The sequence below is a fragment of the Octopus bimaculoides genome, chromosome 13 (genome assembly GCF_001194135.2).
Source record: "Octopus bimaculoides isolate UCB-OBI-ISO-001 chromosome 13, ASM119413v2, whole genome shotgun sequence".
NCBI classification, from domain to species: Eukaryota; Metazoa; Mollusca; class Cephalopoda; order Octopoda; family Octopodidae; genus Octopus; species Octopus bimaculoides.
The window spans coordinates 28010883-28032143 of NC_068993.1; the positions used below are offsets into that span (position 1 = coordinate 28010883).

The window sequence follows — 21261 nt, forward strand, 5'->3', positions numbered from 1 at the left end:
ACACCAGCATCAGTTGCCAAGCGATGGTGGGGGGCAAACACAGACACACAAACACATATATATGACGGGCTTCTTTCAGTTTCCGTCTACCAAATCCACTCACAAGGCTTTGGTCGGCCCGAAGCTATAGTAGAAGACACTTGCCCAAGGTGCCAAGCAGTGGGACTGAACCTGGAACCATGTGGTTGGTAAGCAAGCTACTTACCACACAGCCACTCCTATATATATGATCTATATTTGTGATTGTGTATGTATGCATGTGTGTGTGAGTGCATATGTACATGCCCATGTGCATCTATTGTTTATATTGTTTCATTCCATCCTGCAACTGGGTGGTTTGTTAAATAAACATCAATAATATAATTAGTACCAGATTCAAATAAGTGCTAGACTTGATTTGATCACCGAGAATCCATATATATATTATATATATACAATTATAATTAAGGGCATAGAAAACAATTCTTGCCTGTATACTGAAAGGAGACGCCAAACTGTCCATCTACAGTATCACCACTATTACTATTAAACACATGTCGAAAAGCAAGGGAGCAAACCAACCGAAATTCGTAAAATTGGGTTATCTCTGAATTGGTCCAATTTCTGGATAAACCCAAAGGTTTTTCCTTCATCAACAGAGAACACCAAGGAAATAAATTAAATACTTATACATAAAAGCAACTCAATGTCATGAATGCACATAAGTACCCCAAATATATCCATATCTATATATTTGGGGTACTTATGTGCATTCATGACATGCATCTGCTTTTCTACAGGTATGTATAAGCATTTCATTTATTTCCTTGGTGTTCTCTGCTGATGAAGAAAAAAACATTTGGGTTAATCCAGAAATTGGTCAGATCCAAAGATAATTCAATTTTATGAATTTCCATTAGCTTGTTCCCTCGCTTTTTGACATGTGTGCAATAATAATAGTGATGATATTTAATATGGTTCGACGATTTAGTGTCTCTTTTCAGCATATAGACAAGAATTTTTTTCTTTGCCCTTAATTATAATTGTATTTATGATTTCATCTTAATAGGTTTGTTTTTATATATGCTGGCCACTGATAAAATGTTTAACATTTTTATCCTTTTATATTATAATTTCATATATATATATATATATATATATATATATATATATATATACATTTATCCATCCATCTATCCATATATCATATCCAGAAAGTTTGCTGCAAGCATTTTTGCTACACAAAAAAATATTGTCGAATGAATGAAGAAATCTTAAATGAGTTAAGAAATTACTTTACTCCTTCTTATTGGTTGAAACAATTATATACCAAGTGGAGCAATTCATCTTTTGTCTTGCAGCAAACCTTCTTATGGCCAAAAATCCTGAGGTGAATTTTCCTACAGGAAACTTTCCTAGAACTGCCTGAGTAGTGGAGGCTAATCAGCACCAAGAAACAGAGACCATTTCTGTAGCAACAGAAAAGATAGAGAGAAGGACCAGAGGTCAGAATGTACCTAGTAGTGTAACTATTTGAATGGCCTTTTTTAGGATGTAATCCAGGATATTTGTGTGCATAACAGCAGTAGTCCAATGTGGGCTTCACTTCAGCCTGTAGAGTATCAGTGGCTACCAAGGGCTGAAATATTTCCTAACCTTGAAAAGAAAGGTTAGTTTTGGAGAGATAGTCCTAGCTGTATCCACTGTATATAAGTTTACCATTTACCAAAGCTTTGTAATGACAACAAAGTAATATTAAGGATGAAAGTTAGAAATAAACACCAGTTTCACAAAGTATTTTATAAATTTATTAAATTCATTTATCTTTTAAAAATCAAAAATCTCACTTTATCATTTTGATAAATTGGAGAAAAATATCACAAGAGATTGTCGCACTTATGTAACATTTCTAGCATATTTTTGTGTAAAATTACCTCCAGGACATCAGAAGATGGTACAGTATTGTCTCTATAGTAGATTAACAATTTTCCCTTAAAATATATTCTCTGTTCAGTTCTCATGTTGTTGTTGCTGATAAGCTCAAGAGCAGCCCTAACCAAACACCTAGCATTCCAGCCAAGACCATCCCATCTTTTTGTATATCTTAGACTACATTGTTCATTATGGTAGAGTTTGATTTAAGGAGGATTTAGTTGTTATTTCTAGTACAACAAGTGACTACACAGAGGCTCCCTTGCTAGTTCATTAGAGCAAAAATATCCCTTCCAGAACATAAAAGTAGTTTAATTCTATGTGGTTGTTCAACCTGCTAGAAATAGCAGGTAAATCTCCTTCAAACCATATCCTACTATCTTAAAAAATGGATACATAGAATCATGTAGTCCAGGGTACACAATATCAGGGGTAAAATGAGAGAGTCATGTTAGAAATGCCTGTGATTATCATTTGTTGGATCAATGCTGATTTAAGACCAAACAAAAATATAACTCAATTTGATGTGACTACTTTCATTCCCTCCAACAATCATACACAAAAGCACCCTTCAAATGTCGGGTAATATGCTGTACTTGTGAAGAACCAAGTGAAATCGTAGTCATGGCCGATGCCAGTGTCACCTAAAAAGCACCTTTTATGCTCTCAGAGTAGTTGGTGTTAGGAAGGGCATCCAGCTGTAGAAACCTTGCCAAATCAGATTGGAGCCTGGTGCAGCCTCCCAGCTTGCCAGTCGTCAGTCAAACCATCCAACCCATGCCAGCAGTGAAAGCGGATGTTCAACGACGATGATGATGATTTTCCCATCAAAATGATTTATTATTATTTTGTTCAATAATTATATATTTATGACATGTTTGCTACATATTTCACAATCACTTCAGTGTGATCCATTTTTGAAATTACGCACCACAAATTTCTCAATGGGAGTCTTTTTCTCCAGCATGTTTAGAACTATGTTTGCTCCAAAGAGAACATTTCAAGAGAATGTTTTTTACAAACTTAACCATGCTATGGATTTTCTATTTCATGTTGGTCCATTGCTGATAAAATATCAAATATCCTATGTTTCACTTCTACACACATTTCAAGATATACTTTTCAGTACAAACTAGTTGAATTAGAATTCCAAACTTTACTATAGATCTATGGCTGTACACATGTATCAACTGTTAGAGCCTCCACCTGGTTGCACAACTGCTTGAAATTGCAGCCAAATTTCCCTCAAATTAAACTCCACCATCATAAATATAGGACACATTATATATAATGTAGTCCAAGATAACTCTAAAAAGATGAGGTGGGTATGATTGGAATATTTTTGATAATACATTTACTAAATCAAAGGTTGATTAGGAACTAAAGAACACCATTAAGTCTACTAGATAACCCCAAACCTTATCATGTCATATTTTCTCTAACGTATGAATGATTTAAGAAACCCTTCTATCACTACTGTGTGACAATGTTCAAACATAGGTTCATAACAAGGATTTCTGTTTAGTATGAATCAGTTTGTGTTTTGTCACCAGACCTTTATTTGAAAATGCTTTCCCACAGATATCACAGTCGAATGGTTTCTCCCCTGTGTGAACAACTTTATGGATCCTTACAGTGTTCTTCCGAGCAAAGGCTTTCCCACAAATATCACACTGGAAAGGTCTCTCTCCACTGTGAGTGACTTTATGACTAATTACTTCACTCTTTCTAGCAAATGTCTTATCACAGATATCACAGTCAAATGGTTTCTCTCCGGTATGAATCACTTTATGCAAACGTAAATAACCACTCTGTGAGAATGATTTACCACAAATCGCACAGTGGTATGGTTTCTCTCCTGTGTGAACCACTTTATGTTTCGTTAGATGACCATTACTCGCAAATGTTTTACCACAAATATCACAGTGGTATGGTTTCTCTCCTGTGTGAACCATTTGGTGTTTTCTTAAATTACCTTTACATGAGAATGTTTTACCACATGTTTCACAGTGATATGGCTTTTCTCCAGTGTGAACCATTTCATGTCTAGTGACATCATTTTTTCTAGAGAATGTTTTACCACAAACATCACAGTGAAATTGACTCTCTTCTGTATGAATTATTTTATGGATGGCTAAACTACTATTGGATGAAAACCTCTTATTACAAATAATACATTGGTAAGGTTTGTCTCCTGTGTGAACCACTTTATGCCGGGTTATTTGACCCCTTCTGGGGAATGCTTTACCACAGATTTCACAGTTGAACGGACGTTCCCCTGTATGGACCATTCTATGAATACGTAAGTTACTATTAGATATAAATGCTTTTCCACAAACTTCACAAGTGAATGGCTTTTCCCCAGTATGAATCATTTTATGTTTCTTTAAGTTGGTATTAGACATAAATGTATTATCACAAATTTCACAACGGTATGGTTTCTGTCTCATATGTGCAACTTTATGTGCATTCAATTGCCAATTACGTAAGAATTTTTTACTACAAATCTCACACTGGAATGGTCTTTCTCCTGTGTGAACAACTTTATGCCTGGATACATCACCTTTGTTTGTGAATACTTTACCACATATTTCACAGCTGAATGGCTTTTCTCCAGTATGAATCATTTTATGCTTTCGCAAGTTGCAATTAAATGTGAATGACTTGCCACACACTCCACAGTGGTGTGGTTTTGCATCAGTGTGGGATTGCTTGTGCTTATTCAAGTGCCAAGAGCTTAGAAAGTTTTTACTACAAATTTCACAGTGGTGGATTGGTTCTTCTGTAAGAATCATTTTGCCTTCCATCAAGCTACTATTTTCCCACTTTGAAGACCTAAATTAAGTAGGATAATTATTGTTGGTGAATATATCTTCCAGAAAGAAAAAGAATCTCTTTCACAGCTCCCTTGAAGGATTTTTTAGAATTCTCAAGGGAGCTCTTTTTAGTTTTAAATCAGGAAATGACATCTTTGCATAGAAATCCTCTTTTCATGATGCAAACATTTTTCTGAAATACAAATAGAAACCAACCTTAATATAGGGTTTATGATAAGTAAAATAACATTAAAAATTAATAGCAAGGATATCATTTTAAATCTTGACTCTTTGCAACATATATGAAACATAAAGACAAACAAACTTCAGTGGATTATCACACTTTAAAATGACAATGATGATAATGTTCTCAACTTCTGATCAGATCATCAGCCATTATATTTTGACAGTAAACAAAGTTAAGCTATGAATATATAAACACCAATATTATACCCAGTACATAGGGTGGTAAGTGGACAGAATTATAAGCATGCTGGGCTTAGTGACGTTTTGCCTGTCTTTATGTTCCGAGTTCAAATCCTGCCAAGGTTGATTTGCCTTCCATCCCTTCAGAGTTGATAAAATACCAGTTGAGTGCTGGGGTTGGTGTAAATGACTTACCCCAAACTTGCTGGCTTTGTGCTAAAATTTGAAACCAATGCCCAGTACAAATTCCTAAAAACAGTCTCCTGATCCAAGTATAGAACAATGGATGTCAATCAATGTGTATGTATACATATATTTTGTTAGTTTTTTTTACCATTGTTCCTCCATGCTAGTATGAGTTACAGAAGCATTATTTTAGTCTTCCTGTCACTAACTCTCTACACATCCCACCACCATGTAGTACTGCTGTTTGTATACAAGCATTGTACAATTTAACACACACATTTAAAGATACAAACAAGAGGAAAGGGTACCCAATATGTACAATAAGAGTCAAGAAAATGACAGCATGAATTAATTAAAGAAATTTCGGAAATACAACAACAAACCCTCCACTAAAAGTAGTGATAGCCAGCAGTCTGAAGTTGGCAAAAATATAATTTTTTGCTTTCTTCTAAGCAAAGCCTTACATTTTGGTGGGAGAGTGCTAGTCAATTACACTGACCCCAGTGCTCAACTGGTACTTGTTTTATCGACTGAAAAGGCGAAGTGAAACTGGGCAGAATTTGGACCAGAGCGTAAAGACAGACGAAACGAGGCTAAACATTTTGTCTGATGAGCTAACAATTCTGCCAGCTCGCTTAAGACAACAGCTTGATGAGACTTGCTTTTAAGGAAAGTTATTAGCACACTGGACGAAGAAATGTTTAAACTTGTATACAGTACTAGTGATGCAGCATCTGTAACATGCAGAGAGTTAGTTGGTGACCTGATATTAAAATGGTACCAATACAAAGTGAAATAATAGAAAATGTACAATAGACCTCAAAACTTTTCCCAATACTCAGAGAACTCACATATGAGAAACCTAAGAAGCTGTCTTTACTCAACGTTTTATTCATTTATTTGTTTTTAAGATGATGAATGGACCCTACGACAAAGAAGTTAGTGAAGATATATTTGTGAATAGGGAAGAAACGACACTGAGTGGCTATGGTAAAATTTACAAGCAACAAGTGCGACTGAACATAGAAAACAAATCGTGATGAGTATTCGAAACAGCCTTCAGGAAGGTGCGGTAAATCAATGGAAGAAGATTGGAGCATATCTAGAAAAACAAAGCAAAAATTTAACCAGAAGACAGATACAGTCAAATAAACCACCAACAAATGTAGATCTTGTGTCGTTAGCGTAAAGCAAGTCTACAACCGAAATCGCCGATGAAGTACTCTCGATTGGAGCTGACCTGGGACTAAATAACAATATCCTACATTTGTCAGTTATTGGTAGGAACATTTAATTTGTATCGTTTCTAACCATTCATTTTCATATTACCATATTTTAAACAAGTTCTTTATTGAGATTTCGTTTTACTTTTAATCTTATAATTAATCAACAGAGTTTGAGGGAGATTTGGCTGATATTTCTCGCAGTTCGAGTGAACACAGAGAAACTAGCTCGATAGTTACGTATATAATTATAACACTAAAATATATATATATTTACGACCACTTATTATTGATGACAATAATGAGCCTTAAATATATTTATATTTATATATATAGTTACGTATATAATTATAACACTAAAATATATATACGTATATAACACAAAAATCTTTAAAAAAACACACCTTCAATAAACCTTGGCTACTGTAAAAAAACACCTTTACATAAATCATGAAACAGATGTCAACAATAAAACACTTGTTAAACCACAGCAACAGATTACAAGACACTCGAAGTTAACTTACCTCAACAAACCGCTCTTCTCTGTCTTATCTTCTTCCTTTCTCTTCTCCTTAAACACTCTACATAGTTAAACAACAACATATCCTTTGTGCTCCAACTTCATGAATCGTCACTGCCGACGCTACACAGTATTTACATGTGTACACTGGATGCACCACACGAAATCAACAGAAATTTGAACGGCATGTTATGGCTGACCGGAAGTATAGAATATACTAATCGATATTAACGCTTTCAGCAAGTGGCACTGTGTAAGTCTCTTGATCTGCAGGAAATAACAACCAAATTTCCCTAAGAACAATAATAATAAATGGAAAGGTGGAAAGACATACAGAAAAAATGAGATCGTCATTGTTATAATGTCCGCGTTAGTAGATTTTCTCAATCGGGAGACACGTTCACCCTCACACACACGCTCTCTCTCTCTCTCACACACACATACCACTTTCAGTTTCACGAACTGTAAGTTTGTACGTTATTCATTTACTATCGGTTTGTTTCTCTGTCGTGTGTTCTGTTCCTTCCATTTATCTTATTTTTATTTTTATTGATTTTATTCATTTTTATCTTAACACTTCTCCAGTTCTTCATCTCCCCCGCTTCCTCTTATATAAGCCAGGGTTGACAGGACTTTAGTCAGTTTTTAAATACAGTGGATTACCTAAAACTACCCATAATATGGTGGGTAAGAGGTCGTTCATTGACGAGAATGACCATACAATTACATATGCGCTTCCGTACATTTTCTATATTAAACAGTTAACGGCAAGAGAATATGGAAGTTTATATTAACATGTACAAAATGTATTTATTCTTTTATACGTTTCAGCCCTAAGGCTGTGGCCATGCTGGAGCACCGCCAGTGTAATCACCTTTTCAATGGCCAATTTTATATGATTGGCTTTTGGTGAAGGAGGTAGTTTGACACTGCTGCCCTTTTTTGAGTTTCCTGCCTTCATCTGAGGCTTTGGATAGTAGGAGGTCGAATTGTTTCATGAAAACATTTACTCCTACCCCATGAAGATCCCTCAGATGTTTTGGCGAGGCGTAAATAGCTGTTGGCCCTTGGTCCTCACTCTAGACGGGGTAGTTGGGACCTTTGAAACAGTGTCGTGACGTCCTGTTCGAGGGCTGGTATAGCTCTCGATACCAAATTTATATTATGCCATAGAACATTTCTGTTAGGTTATATGTAGTTCTTAAAGGTTTACAATATAGAAGATATTCCTTTCTACTCTATGCACAAGGCCCGAAATTTTGGGGGAGGGGGACAGTCGATTAGATCGATCCCCAATACGCAACTGGTACTTAATTTATCGACCCCGAAAGGACGAAAGGCAAAGTCGACCTCGGCGGAATTTGAACTCAGAACGTAAAGACAGACGAAATACCGCTAAGCATTTCGTCCGACGTGTTAACGCTTCTGCCAGCTCGCCGCCTTACAATATAGAAGATATTGAATATGTTCTAGTTAAATTGGTTATGTGTATGTATCTAGTGATCTGGAAATAAAAGCAAGTAGATCAAACAATTAGATGGATGGATAAACGTATGTTGACATATAAACACGAACATATATTTATGGAGCATATTATGTAAGGACAAGTAAAAGGAGACAAGGGCACATCTCTTGGAACAAGGTGACAAACGTCAGTATGGAATTTAGGTTGGCTCAGGTTCGGAGTTCAAATCGTCGATTCTTATAATCTTGGGTAAGATTTTCAAGAAACTTTGAATTACAATTTAGCGAGAAGCTTTGATAATCCTACTTTGATGTTAATCGTTGTAAGTTGTTTCACGCCAATTGATGCTGATTGGCTAGTAAACATTTACGTGGCTGACTGTTACATTCTCTCAAGAAACCGGCCATGCCTTTCATTGCAATATGGTTAGGCTGTGACTCCTAGCTGGAAATCCATGCGAGGTGATACGAATTGATGCGGAGATCAGCTACAGGTTGATATTAAGCTGATGTCTCCACATCTAGCTTTATTGAACTCATAGAGCATTACTTAGTGTCACCTGCACCAGCACAACAGTTCGGTACGTCAACACCACTTGAAAAACACCGCTGCCTTTTCAAAGCACATTAGAGATTGAGAGGCAAAGGAGATACTATTAGCGTTCATCGTAAGTTTTAGATAACTTTAAAGTCCTACGACTTTTACCTCACAGAAAAGCTAAACAATATCCGCACTCCTACAAAATCTTCAATGAAAAACACGATTTAACTTCAAAACTTCTAACCAGCAAAATACTTCCTTGAGAATTTCAAAGAAAGCCTTCCTTTGATGAATTGCAAACTACAATCAATAGTCTTTGCGATTCGGAGTCATCTTTTTCTTTCCAACAGAATGTAGATACTAAACAAGTGTATGAGACCATATACGTTTATAATATATATATACACAGACAAATGCCCATTATGTATGTATGTATGTATGTATGTATGTAGTACGTATGTATTATGTGCGCATGCATGCATGAGGGTGTGTTCACATATACGACGGTCAAAATATGTGTATGTTTGCACAGACCGGTCATACATTGCCATCTATTTGTCGTTACCATTTCAAACGAAGTTAGGTATACTCGTACTTATCCATCTTTTTTACAATGCAGTCTCTACGTTATTCTTAAAGTGTACTTGGGTGCTCTATCTGAACATGAGATGCAATAATCATAGATGGGACACTTTGGTCATATTTTACCTAGGCTTACACAATAACAATTACTCTTATGCAAGTGTGTGTGTGTAAGAGGGAGAGAGATTTTGTCGGCATCGTTTGTGAATTAGTTATTTGGGATCTATTTTAAAACGGGGGCACCAGTATTTTCTTAACGAAACACTTTGAAACTTGGGACACTGGTAGAATGTGTCATATAAAACATCTTTTACTTAGTCTTCTTAACAAAAAAATGTACATGAAACGTAAATGAAAACTGGTGCCCCCGTTCTAAAATAGATCCGTTATGTGCATTGATTGTAGGGTTCGGGGTGCTCTCCTTGTATTTGCATAAGACTCTTTCAATGTCTTCTCGTAACCTCCACTGCTGATAAATATCTTCGTTTTTTTTTTGTTTTTTTTTTTACAAGGTTAAACTTTATGTATTTTTTTTCTGTTTCTGTTTTCAAGTTTTGAACTGTTCTAATTCTTTGACAGACTCTGCTAAGAAAATTAGGTAGTTGTGAATTTTCCTTGAGCAACTGAATAGTTCTGAATTTCTACGGAACTAGCAGAATTCCTGGCACTGTCCAGGCCAATTTCTTGAACGAAAGAACCATGACAATTCTATATAAATGTATTATTTGAAACACAGCGATTCTTTTTTCTTTTTTGTAAAAAAATTATTTCTGATAAAACATTATAGAGTGAAGGACTTCTTAGTTTTTAGTTTTCAAAATGAAACATAACAAACAGTAAAATGGAAAATAGTGTTTATTTTTGTATACTTCCACATTATTCATATTTGAAAAATTTTCTACTTTATTTTAATTGCAAAGTCTGATCAAATCCTCAAAATTAATCTTATGTAACACATCCACTTCTATACTTAGCAAAGATAAGGCATCCCGAATATCATTTTAGGAAGTTTAAAGAGATTTCTTTTGTGTCGTAAACTATTTACCATTTTTGTGGTGCATCCCAATTCCCTTGATGCCATAAGCATGTGCTTATTTTGCTAATGGTTAATCCAGCGCTGCTATTTACACATTGTTGCCTAAGTTTCTTCTGGACGCGCATCACGAAGTTTTGGTATTTCACAGTCGTCACTTCCGGTTTCTGTTGCAATATACTTTCATTTTTAAAGACAATTTACTTTCATTATTTTACAACGGTAAATTTCATGTAAACTCTAGTATGCACCCCATCCGACTTTGTTTCCTGATAACTTTTCGAAAAATAGGTATTTTTTAATGAAATTTTCTTCAAATAGCCTTCAGATGGTGTACATTACGATTATATCGGAATTTAATGTGAGAGAAAAAAAAAACGTGGGTGCGCATACATTCATACTCACACACATCACAATTTTTTTCATTTTGTTGGGATATATGTAATGTATTTGCGCCCACCACATTTCTTTTTCACATTAGATTCCAATATGATCAGAATTTACACCATCTGAAAGGTATTTTTAGAGAATTTCATTTAAAAAATCCATTTTTCTGAAAGATATGAGGAAACAAAATCAGTGGGGCACACTTGTGTAGGTATGCCAACTATACAGTACCCCATTGTTTTTTAAAGACGATAAATTCTATTGAAGAAACTTTGGTTGCTATGTCTAGCATTATGAGAGACGACGTCGAGGCTCCTTCGTTAGCTAAGATGATTTTTTTCAGTTTTAGCACGAGTTTGACAGTTAAAAATAAACATGTGTCTTAATGGGTGTGTCCTGTCTTACATGTGGTTAGTTTAGCCTGTACTTCCGGTGAACAGCAACATGCTGTATTTCAGATTGCCTCTGATTTGGTTAGTTTGAGCCCAAGACTTGCGTCAACAGATTGAGGACATATAAGGAGGGATATGAAAAGGATATGTTGTTGTTGTTGTTGTTTAATGAGACAAGAAATACAGAAGTTAAGACAGAGAAGATCGGTATGTAGAAGATAGCTTCTATGCAGTACGATTGAGTTAGATAGTTGCTGAAAGTTGCTGTTTAGCCCCAGGTCAGTGTTTTCCTGCAGACCTATGATCAATAACTGTGACAGTTATATCTTTTATATTGAGGGCCACAGTATCTGGCAGAATTTTTGGAAAAGCTGTCACTGCCACATAGGAGAGGAAAAAAAAGCAAAGAATTGGGAGGGGTAGGAAATGTTTAAAATTTTCGAAATAAAAAAATCTTTCAGAAACGTAATTCCTGTTACACAAAACAAAAATCCACCGACCTCCCTACCCTTTTTCTTCCCTTTGGTGTAGTGATAGCTATTCCAAAACTCCACCGTTATCGACTGCGCTTGTCCTCTGGGGTGCTAAAAGAGAGAGATACGGTTGATATTTCTAGCAGGTCCACGTAGAGGCTCCTTCGTTGATCCTTGTTAAGCTCCAGGTTAACCGTGATTAAAAGTTTTCCAGTTATGACCGTAGCCTTCCTTTTTAAATATTGAAGTGTGTGATTTGGAGGAGATTTGGCTGGTATTTTTAACAAATATTTGTAATTACAGACGTATTTAATTGACACTTCGGTTACATTTTTAACGAGAGCTTCAACACTGCAAAACTTTTCTAAATCACATTCTATGATACTATCTTTAAAAAAAAATGGACACATTGAAGCATTTGGCCTTAGATTATGTCTGAATAAAAGACGAGATGTGGTGACGGCTAGAATGATTTTGATTATTTTGGTTTGCTCAATCCAGACTGACCTAGGGCTAAACAACAGCGGTCATATGTTTTAGTAGTGTGTTATGTGTAGAAAGACATTGTTTGGTGTTTAGTTAATTTACTGAGACATTGTTTATTATTAGTTGTTACCTGAAATAGAACAACAATGCAAATTAACAATTTTGTATGAGAGACTGTCTGGATGTACAGTTCTATTTCTTACGACGTCGAGGGTTTCAGTTGATCCGATCAACGGAACAGCCTGCTCGTGAAATTAACGTGCAAGTGGCTGAGCACTCCACAGACACGTAGTTCTAGGGGATATTCAGTGTGACAAGGCTGACCCTTTTGCATTACAGGCACAACAGAAACAGGAAGAAAGATTGAGAGAAAGTTGTGGTGAAAGAGTACAGCAGGGTTCGCCACCATCCCCTGCCGGAGCCTCGTGGAGCTTTAGGTGTTTTCGCTCAATAAATACTCACAATGCCCGGTCTGGGAATCGAAACCGCGATCCTATGACCGCGAGTCCGCTGCCCTAACCACTGGGCCATTGCGCCTCCACCGTTTTGGAACTACAGCTCTCATATATTACAGAGTTACAGCCATCATAGACAGAGACACAACAATCATGTATTTAAATTAAAACCTTATATTGGTTCTATTATACAAAATTTCTTATTTAAAAATACCTTTATTTTTAATTAAACCTTTTATAATAATTCTATGTAAGAAATTTTTGTTATGTTCCCAAACATAAGCTTAATAATGAAAACAATTTTCCTAAATTCCTCGAAACTCTTGATTATTTTCAAAATTAACTGAAGCACAAAAACTATGTTATAAATCAGAAGTTTTGTGTTTTCAGACAACAATACCTTATTTAATTTGAAAGTTTGAATGCTAACCACTGGTCAATGTTTGTTTTCTTCTTGTATTTCAGGTCATCTTACTGTGTTGATGAAATATATCTTGTGCTTCTGAAATACTCTCTCATAATGAGTGTTTTTAAATGCGGAACCTGTGGTTCATATTGAACACCTGAAATTGTGGTATATCCCTTTACAAACATCCTTGTTAAGCATAAACCACACACACACACACGCACACACACACACACGCACGCACACGCACACACACACACACTAGGTTATTCTATATTATTATGAGGAGAAATGTTCCTACTTATAAAACAAGCTTGGCAACAGGAATAGCACCTGGCTGTAAAAATCCTGTTTTAAATACTTCCTCTATCTAAGTCATGCTAGCATGGAAAAACAGTTATTAAGTGAACAAACAAATGATTATGAAGAGAAATTATTTATTGTAAATAGCAGCTTAATTAATAGCAAAATGGTTAAATCAATAGCAAGACCTTATCAATGTGACATTTGTGGCAAAGCATTTACCAAAAATAGTCATTTGACAGATCATAGACGTACCCACACAGGTGATAAACCATTCCATTGTGAATTTTGTGCCAAGTCTTTCCCTGTGCAAAGCAGTTTAATTAAGCATATATTGGTTCATACTGGAGAGAAGCAATACCATTGTGAAATTTGTGGCAAAGCATTCTCACAAAACAGTAACTTAAATAAGCATAAACTTATTCATACTGGTGAAAAACCCTATCAATGTGGAGTTTGTGGCAAATCATTTGCTGTTGAAAATTACTTAATTCAACACAAATTTATTCATACAAAAGAGAAACCATATCACTGTGGAATTTGTGGGAAATTATTTTCTCGTAAGAATTATTTATTAGTTCACAAGCTTGTTCACAAAGTTGTAAAACCTTTCCAGTGTCAAACTTGTGGAGAGAGCTTTTCTAAAGAAAAAGGTTTAATTCAACATGGAGTGATACACACTGGTGAGAAACCATTTCTGTGTGACATTTGTGGAAAGGCATTTTCTCAAAACAACTACCTATTAATTCATAAACGAATTCACCAGCCAGGGAAACCTTACTGTTGTGAATTTTGTGGAAAAGCCTTCACTGTCAATAAAAATCTAATCCAGCATAAAGTTGTTCATAGTGGAAATAAACCTTACCACTGTGAAATTTGTGGAAAAATATTTTCCCGAAAGAATGAGTTAACTGTTCACAAACGAGTTCATACTGGGGAAAAACCATACCATTGTGAAATTTGTGGAGAAGCTTTTGCTGAGATTGGTACTTTAATAAGACATAAACTGGTTCACACTGGAGAGAAATCATACTGCTGTGTCATTTGTGGTAAAGCATTTTCACTAAGAACTAACTTAAATAAACATAAACTGGTTCATACAGGAGAGAAACCTTTTCATTGTGAATTTTGTGGGAAATTATTTACTCAAAACAGTAACTTAATTATACATAAACGTATTCATACAGGTGAGAAGCCCTACCACTGTGATTTTTGTAGGAAAACCTTCTCTTCAAATGGAAACTTAAAAAGACACAAACTTGTTCACATGGAGAAAGATACAATAGCAAAGAATCTTAGCTAAGTCGCTTTTTGGATAGTTTCTTCATTAGATTGGTTCCTTAATCATTGAGAAATATTTTTGAAGTTTTACTTAATACATAACCAACTAAACAGAATTAGTGAATATTCTTAATGTTGCCTGTATTAATTGGCCATCCACATTCTGTAGCCTTTGAGTAAATAGAATCAATAATTCAGGGTATTGTTAAACTCTCTCGTTGACTGACAATGCTCTGAGATCAAATCTCACCAAGGTCATATCCCTTCAGTATTGATAAAAGATACCAATCTGGAGCAGTTGATTGGTGAAACCATAAGAACTTTAGTATTTGGTCCAGCTCTTTGCATTCTAAGTTCAAATTCAGCTATAGTATACTTGGGTGGTTGACTTAATCCATCACCCAGTTTAACACCAACACTTGGCATTTTGGGTGCTTTTTCACAGAATCTTTTCTGCTGCAAGCATTCAGACTGGGTCTTTTATTTGAGCATACAACGAATTGAAGGAATTCATTGCTATCTTTAGTCACTCTTTCTGGGTTGATAAAATAAAGCATCAGTAAGGTACTGGGTCGATGTAATGGACTAACCCAGTGGTTCTCAACCATTTATTTGCTTATGGACCCTCTTTGGTTCCTATTTTACTCCAGTGGACCCCCTCCGTAGCCATTCGATGTTTGAATAAAATATTATTATATTTTATAACTGAATATTAGGAGAGTCAAGACTATGGAAAAGGTCGCAAGACGCAACGAACATTTTAGGAAAATAAAAATAAGAAATAAGTGGAAATTTTACCGGTGAGTGTGTTAAATTATAAGGCACAAAAAGAAAATGACTCTCCCCAGACTCGACTGAATATTAGGAATTGTGTAAAAAAAGTTGTTGAAATATTTTGTGTATTATGGAAGTATAACCAATTTCATTTCACATGAATTTTAACAACAAAATCTTATATGGACCCCAATATGATCATACGAACTCCAGTTGAGAACCACTGGACGAACCCCTCCCCTAAATTTGCTGGCTTTGTGCCTAAATTTTGAAATATGGTCTAAGGGAAATAACTCTGAATTAGAAAGGACCATGAAACTATGTTAACAGTAGTTTTATTCGTGATATAAGCAGTTGTGGGTTTATATTTCTAAATGCATTTATAACAGTTGTTTCTAACAGGCACGAGGCCTGAAATTTGGGAGAAAGAATTATTCACTATCATAAAATATAAAGTTGAACTCAGAACGTAAAGGATTGAAAGAATATCACAAGCCATTTCTTCTGATACTAATGGTTCTGCCAATTTTCTTCTCATAAATGTATTTATAACACTGATCTTTGAGATGGACACAAAGCGTCATAATTTGTATGGAGGAAACACTCAATTATATTGTCACCAATACTTGACTGGTACTTACTTTATCAACCGTGGAAGAATGAAAAACAAAGTTACCACCAGAAGAATCCAACCTCAGAATATAACCAGCTACCACAAGTCTGTTACCTTGCCAATTCTGCCAATCCACTGCTCTTAAATTCAGTTCTCATAAGGTTTGCTAATACCAGCTCACACATTTTGGGAAAGGGTTTAGTTGATTTAACTGACATCAATACTTTACTGGTATTTATTTTACTGTCCTTAAATGAAATTTTTATAATAAACAAGAAGCAATTTATTACGCATGGATTTTTTTTTTATACTCTTTACTTATTTCAGTCATTTGACTGCGGCCATGCTGGAGCACCGCCTTTAGTCGAGCAAATCGACCCCTGGACTTATTTTTTGTAAGCCTAGTACTTATTCTATTGGTCTCTTTTGCCGAACTGCTAAGTGACGGGGACATGAACACACCAGCATCGGTTATCATGCAATGCTAGAGGGACAAACACAGACACACACATATATATATGTATATATATCTATATATATATATAGATTTATATACATATACACACATACATACGATGGGCTTCTTTCAGTTTCCATCTACCAAATCCACTCACAAGGCTTTGGTTGGCCTGAGGCTATAGTAGAAGACACTTGCCCAAGATGCCACGCAGTAGGACTGAACCCAGAACCGTGTGGTTGGTAAGCAAGCTACTTACCGCACAGCCACTCCTGCGCCTATATGCGTCATCTATGAAAAAACATTTTTTCCTGGTGTGTATTTAGCATCATAAAACCAAATTTGAACTCTATATATAGTTATAATGAACTGTTCGTGAGCTTGAAGACTTTCTTTTCATATGTAAATTGAAATATTTTTACATGCTTTGGAGAAAATGTTGCTATAACCCTTTTACTGTGGAAAACTCAAGAAGACGTTGACAATACAAATATTTCTTTTAAATATTTAAACCTTTTTGTATATGAAAATAAATGGCAAAGTTTTCATTGGTTAGCTTGATCTATACTACTAGTCAGCTGTAATGTTTCACTCAGGTTTTTGTAAATTTGTTGGGGACTAAATGTTTAACTAGATGCCTACAGACACACACACACACATTCGATATTTCAGCGACCGTATCCCCGCGATCTACTGTTCAAAGATGAGAAACACGAAACTGAGTAACAGTTAATGTTTTCAGTAAATATGATAAAAATTTATATCTCGTATTGGATACTTTCTTTTCTTCTCATTCGACTTTTTTTTCTTTTACTGAGATGGGATGCGCAAAATTTAAACACATACACAAACATAGGCACAGGCGTGGCTACATAATAAAAAGCTTGCTTCCCAAATATGTGTTTTTAGGTACAATCTCAATGCCTGGGGCCAACCAAACTTTGTAACAAGATTTGACAGACAGAAACTAAAAGAAGTCCGTCATATGTATGTGTTTGTGTTTCTCCCACATCACCGCTTGACAACCGGTGTTTGTTTGTTTACGTCCCCATAAATTAGCAGTTCTGCAAAAACAGTACCACGTTTAAAATAAATACCGGGATCGATTTGTTTGACTAAACCATTCAACGTAGTGCTCCAGAATGGCTGGAGTCCAATGATAAAAACAAATAAAGATATCATCATATATATATATGTAAGCCTAGTACTTATTCTATCGGTCTTTTTTGCCGAACCGCTAGGTTACGGGGATGTAAACACACTAGCATCGGTTGTCAAGCGATGTTGGGGGGACAAACACAAACATACATATATATATACCTATATACGACGAGTTTCTTTCAGTTTCCGTCTACCAAATCCACTCACAAGGCTTTGGTCGGCCTGAGGCTATAGTAGAAGACACTTGCCCAAGGTGCCACGCAGTGGGACTGGACCCGGAACCATGTGGTTGGTAAGCAAGCTACTTACCACACAGCCACATTGATAGAAAAGACAAGAAAAGAAAGAGACCTCGATATTATGTAAATAGAGGAATTTATCTGTAAATAATATGTGACAATTATTCGGTAGCCATGATAAAACTCTGGATTTCGGATGTCGGGGTGGAAACCCACATTGCCATCTCTTTAGTTATCAGGCTATGAAAATGACTGTTAAACAAAGGGAAATTACTGTGTGATTGACCATTATTACGACAAAAGAGCCATTAGATTGACTGCTAAGTGAGGAGAGAGAGTAAAGATAAAGGAGTAAAAACGTCCATAGTATTCACGTAAGCGCACAAGTCCATACATACACATGCGTGCCCGCACACCCACATTCATGTGCCTATATGTATATATTCATCCACCCTCACTTGAAACACACACATACTCACCTACACATTCGCCAAATAATATATACACACCCGCATACACGCTCGCACACAAAAAAGGTTCATACACATGTCTATATATGCACATGCACAAGAAAAAACGGCTAAAGGCAAAATTCAGAAAAAAGTGTAAAAAAGCAATAAGAGTAAAATATGTCTATATATGCACACACTCGCATGCACGCACACACACACGTCTATATACGCACATACCCGCACACATCCACAAGCACGCACAAAAGGTTCCATATACCTGTCTATATACGTACAGGAAAAAATGCAGGGTGGAAGGTAGAATACAGAAAAAATATGTGTAAAGAATATATGAGCAATAAACCTATAAAACAATATCTCTATAAATATGTAAAAAAATATAAAAAATATATAAGAAATATAAGTAAAAAGTATAGAGAGATAAAAAGCTTGTACGTGGACACAATATAGAAAGCAAGTCCTATCTGTAATCTCGGGGGGACCAAAAATGTAACAAATATTTAGTCACAGTGGACATGGTCCAAAAAGTTCAGTTCTTGAATTTAGACATGTGGCAGGGTCTAAGCTGTGTGTGCGAGTGTGTATGCAGGTATGTATATATTTTTTGGTGAATTTGTGGGCGAGTATGTGTGTTTCAAGTGAGGGTGGATGAGGATATACATATAGGCGCATGTACGTGGGTGTGCGGGCACGCATGTGTATGTATGGACTGGTGCACTTACACGAATACTATGGACATTTTTACTCCCTCCCCTCACTTAGCGGTCATTCTAATAGCTCTTTTGTCTTAATAACGGTCAATCACACAGTTATTTCCCTTTTTTAACGGTCATTTTCATAGCATTTTTCCGATGGCCAGATAACTGAAAAGATGGCGGCATGGGTTTCCGCCCGGACATCCGAAACTTGGATCATGGCTACCGAATAATTGTCACATATTATTTACAGATATATATATATATATATATATATATATATATATTTCGTTTTTGGATTTGGTTTGCAAGATTTTTTATGTGATTTCATGTGTTGAAGCATATTCTGTTGTGTCTGGGGAGAGACATTTTCTTTTCGTGCCTTAAAATTTAACACACTCACTGTTAAAATTTCCACTTATTTTATAAAAATTATAAGTGGAAATTTTAACGGTGTGTTAAATTTTAAGGCACGAAAAGAAAATGACTCTCCCCAGACACAACAGTATATATATATATATATATTCTGTTTTGTATTTGGTTTGTAAGGCACTAAAATAGAATGACTCTCCCCTGACGCAATGCATACATACATATATATATGTACTAGCAAACACCTCCTCCCCCGTCCATTGCACTGTTTGTATAGGTGAAGAGAGTTTACTTGGACGGTGTTAAGTTGTGGAGATGTTTGGTAATTGTATGGAGTTGTTACTTTTGGTTAGGGCATTAAAGATTCCTGAGACATTAAAATTGTTTCTTCTAAATAAGGAAAATTTGATTGATAGTGAATCTTAACAGTGAACCTTTTCAAAATTATCATAAGGCCAATAAAATGAAGGACAGCTGTTCAGCCCACAATATATACAACTTCCAGTGGAATTGGACATCATAATTAACCTTAAACTTTTACACTCAAACACTTTCACATTATGATAAGCACAATGTACTCTTCCATAGTACATACCTCATGTTGACACCTATACGTCAGACAGAATGCTGTTTTATCTTCAAAGTGAATATTCCAAGTGATATTTAAGCTTTTGCATTTGACGACTGTTGCTTTACATATTTTATTTCAATTTTTACTGGTGTAAGAACTACAGGATAAGTAACATTAGTTTCAAATAACAATATAAATGGATGTTTTAATCACCTGATGGACAGGCGAACAGAAACTGCTACTTAATAAAGGAGCAAAAGTGCTTAGGGAAGTCTCTCTTCTCTCAAAAACTGACACAAAAAGAGTTGAAACTCGGGGGTGAAATAACACAATGTGCAATAAAATAACATTAGGCATGTTCTTTGAAAATCAATTTTATCTCAAAAATTGAACAATACTGCTTATTTTTTTAAGAAGGTTTTAGATGTAACCCCAGCCATTTTTTTCATTTTTTTATAAGCAATCAATTAGTCCTTTCTACGTTCAATTGAATTTTGTTGAGAATATCTTCAGAAAATTGAGTAATCACCAGTTATTTAATTGCTTTATTTTCACTTTTTTGCTCACTTAAAGTAACTGCCATTTCCTAGTAGTTTTCCATGTCAGCTGGTTTATTGCAAGGAAAACAGCGGCACAAGTACCAGTAAGGTGATGCTGGTAACGATCATGCTCAGATGGTGTTATTTATGTGCCACTGGCATGGAAGCCAGACAGCTGCTCTGGCAATGATCACGCTCAGACGGTGCTCTTAGCACTCCACTGGCACAGGTCCCAGTCATCGAATTTGGTTCAATCATGATTTTGATTTCACTTGCTCCAACAGGTCTTTGAAAGCCAAGTTTAATGTCCAATATATATATATCTGTATATATATGTATATAAATATGCATATAGTGGTGGCGCAATGGCCCAGTGATTAGGGCAGCGGACTCGCAGTTGTAGGATCGCGGTTTCGATTTCCTGACCAGGCGTTGTGAGTGTTTATTGAGCGAAAACACTTAAAGTTCCATGAGGCTCCGGCAGA

At 35.7% G+C, this 21261-nt stretch overlaps 2 protein-coding genes across 3 annotated transcripts; one reads left to right on the forward strand and one right to left on the reverse strand.

Moving 5' to 3' along the window:
- Nucleotides 1-1764: 1764 nt before the first annotated feature.
- Nucleotides 1765-7221, reverse strand: LOC106879542 (zinc finger protein 708). Its single transcript, XM_014929175.2, has 2 exons — nucleotides 7087-7221; nucleotides 1765-4920 (listed from the first exon to the last, which is right to left on the reverse strand). The coding sequence occupies exon 2, from the start codon at nucleotides 4716-4718 to the stop codon at nucleotides 3414-3416; it is 1305 nt and encodes a 434-aa protein (XP_014784661.2). The 5' UTR covers nucleotides 4719-4920; nucleotides 7087-7221; the 3' UTR covers nucleotides 1765-3413.
- Nucleotides 7222-7383: 162 nt separating this feature from the next.
- LOC106879543 (zinc finger protein 708) lies at nucleotides 7384-17296 on the forward strand. Of its 2 annotated transcripts, none has more exons than XM_014929177.2 (2): nucleotides 7384-7451; nucleotides 13361-17296. In XM_014929177.2, the coding sequence occupies exon 2, from the start codon at nucleotides 13687-13689 to the stop codon at nucleotides 14905-14907; it is 1221 nt and encodes a 406-aa protein (XP_014784663.1). In that variant the 5' UTR covers nucleotides 7384-7451; nucleotides 13361-13686; the 3' UTR covers nucleotides 14908-17296. The 2 variants fall into 2 exon arrangements, with proteins under 2 accessions (XP_014784663.1, XP_014784662.1); XM_014929176.2 differs by lacking the exon at nucleotides 7384-7451 and adding an exon at nucleotides 11016-11688.
- Nucleotides 17297-21261: the final 3965 nt, after the last annotated feature.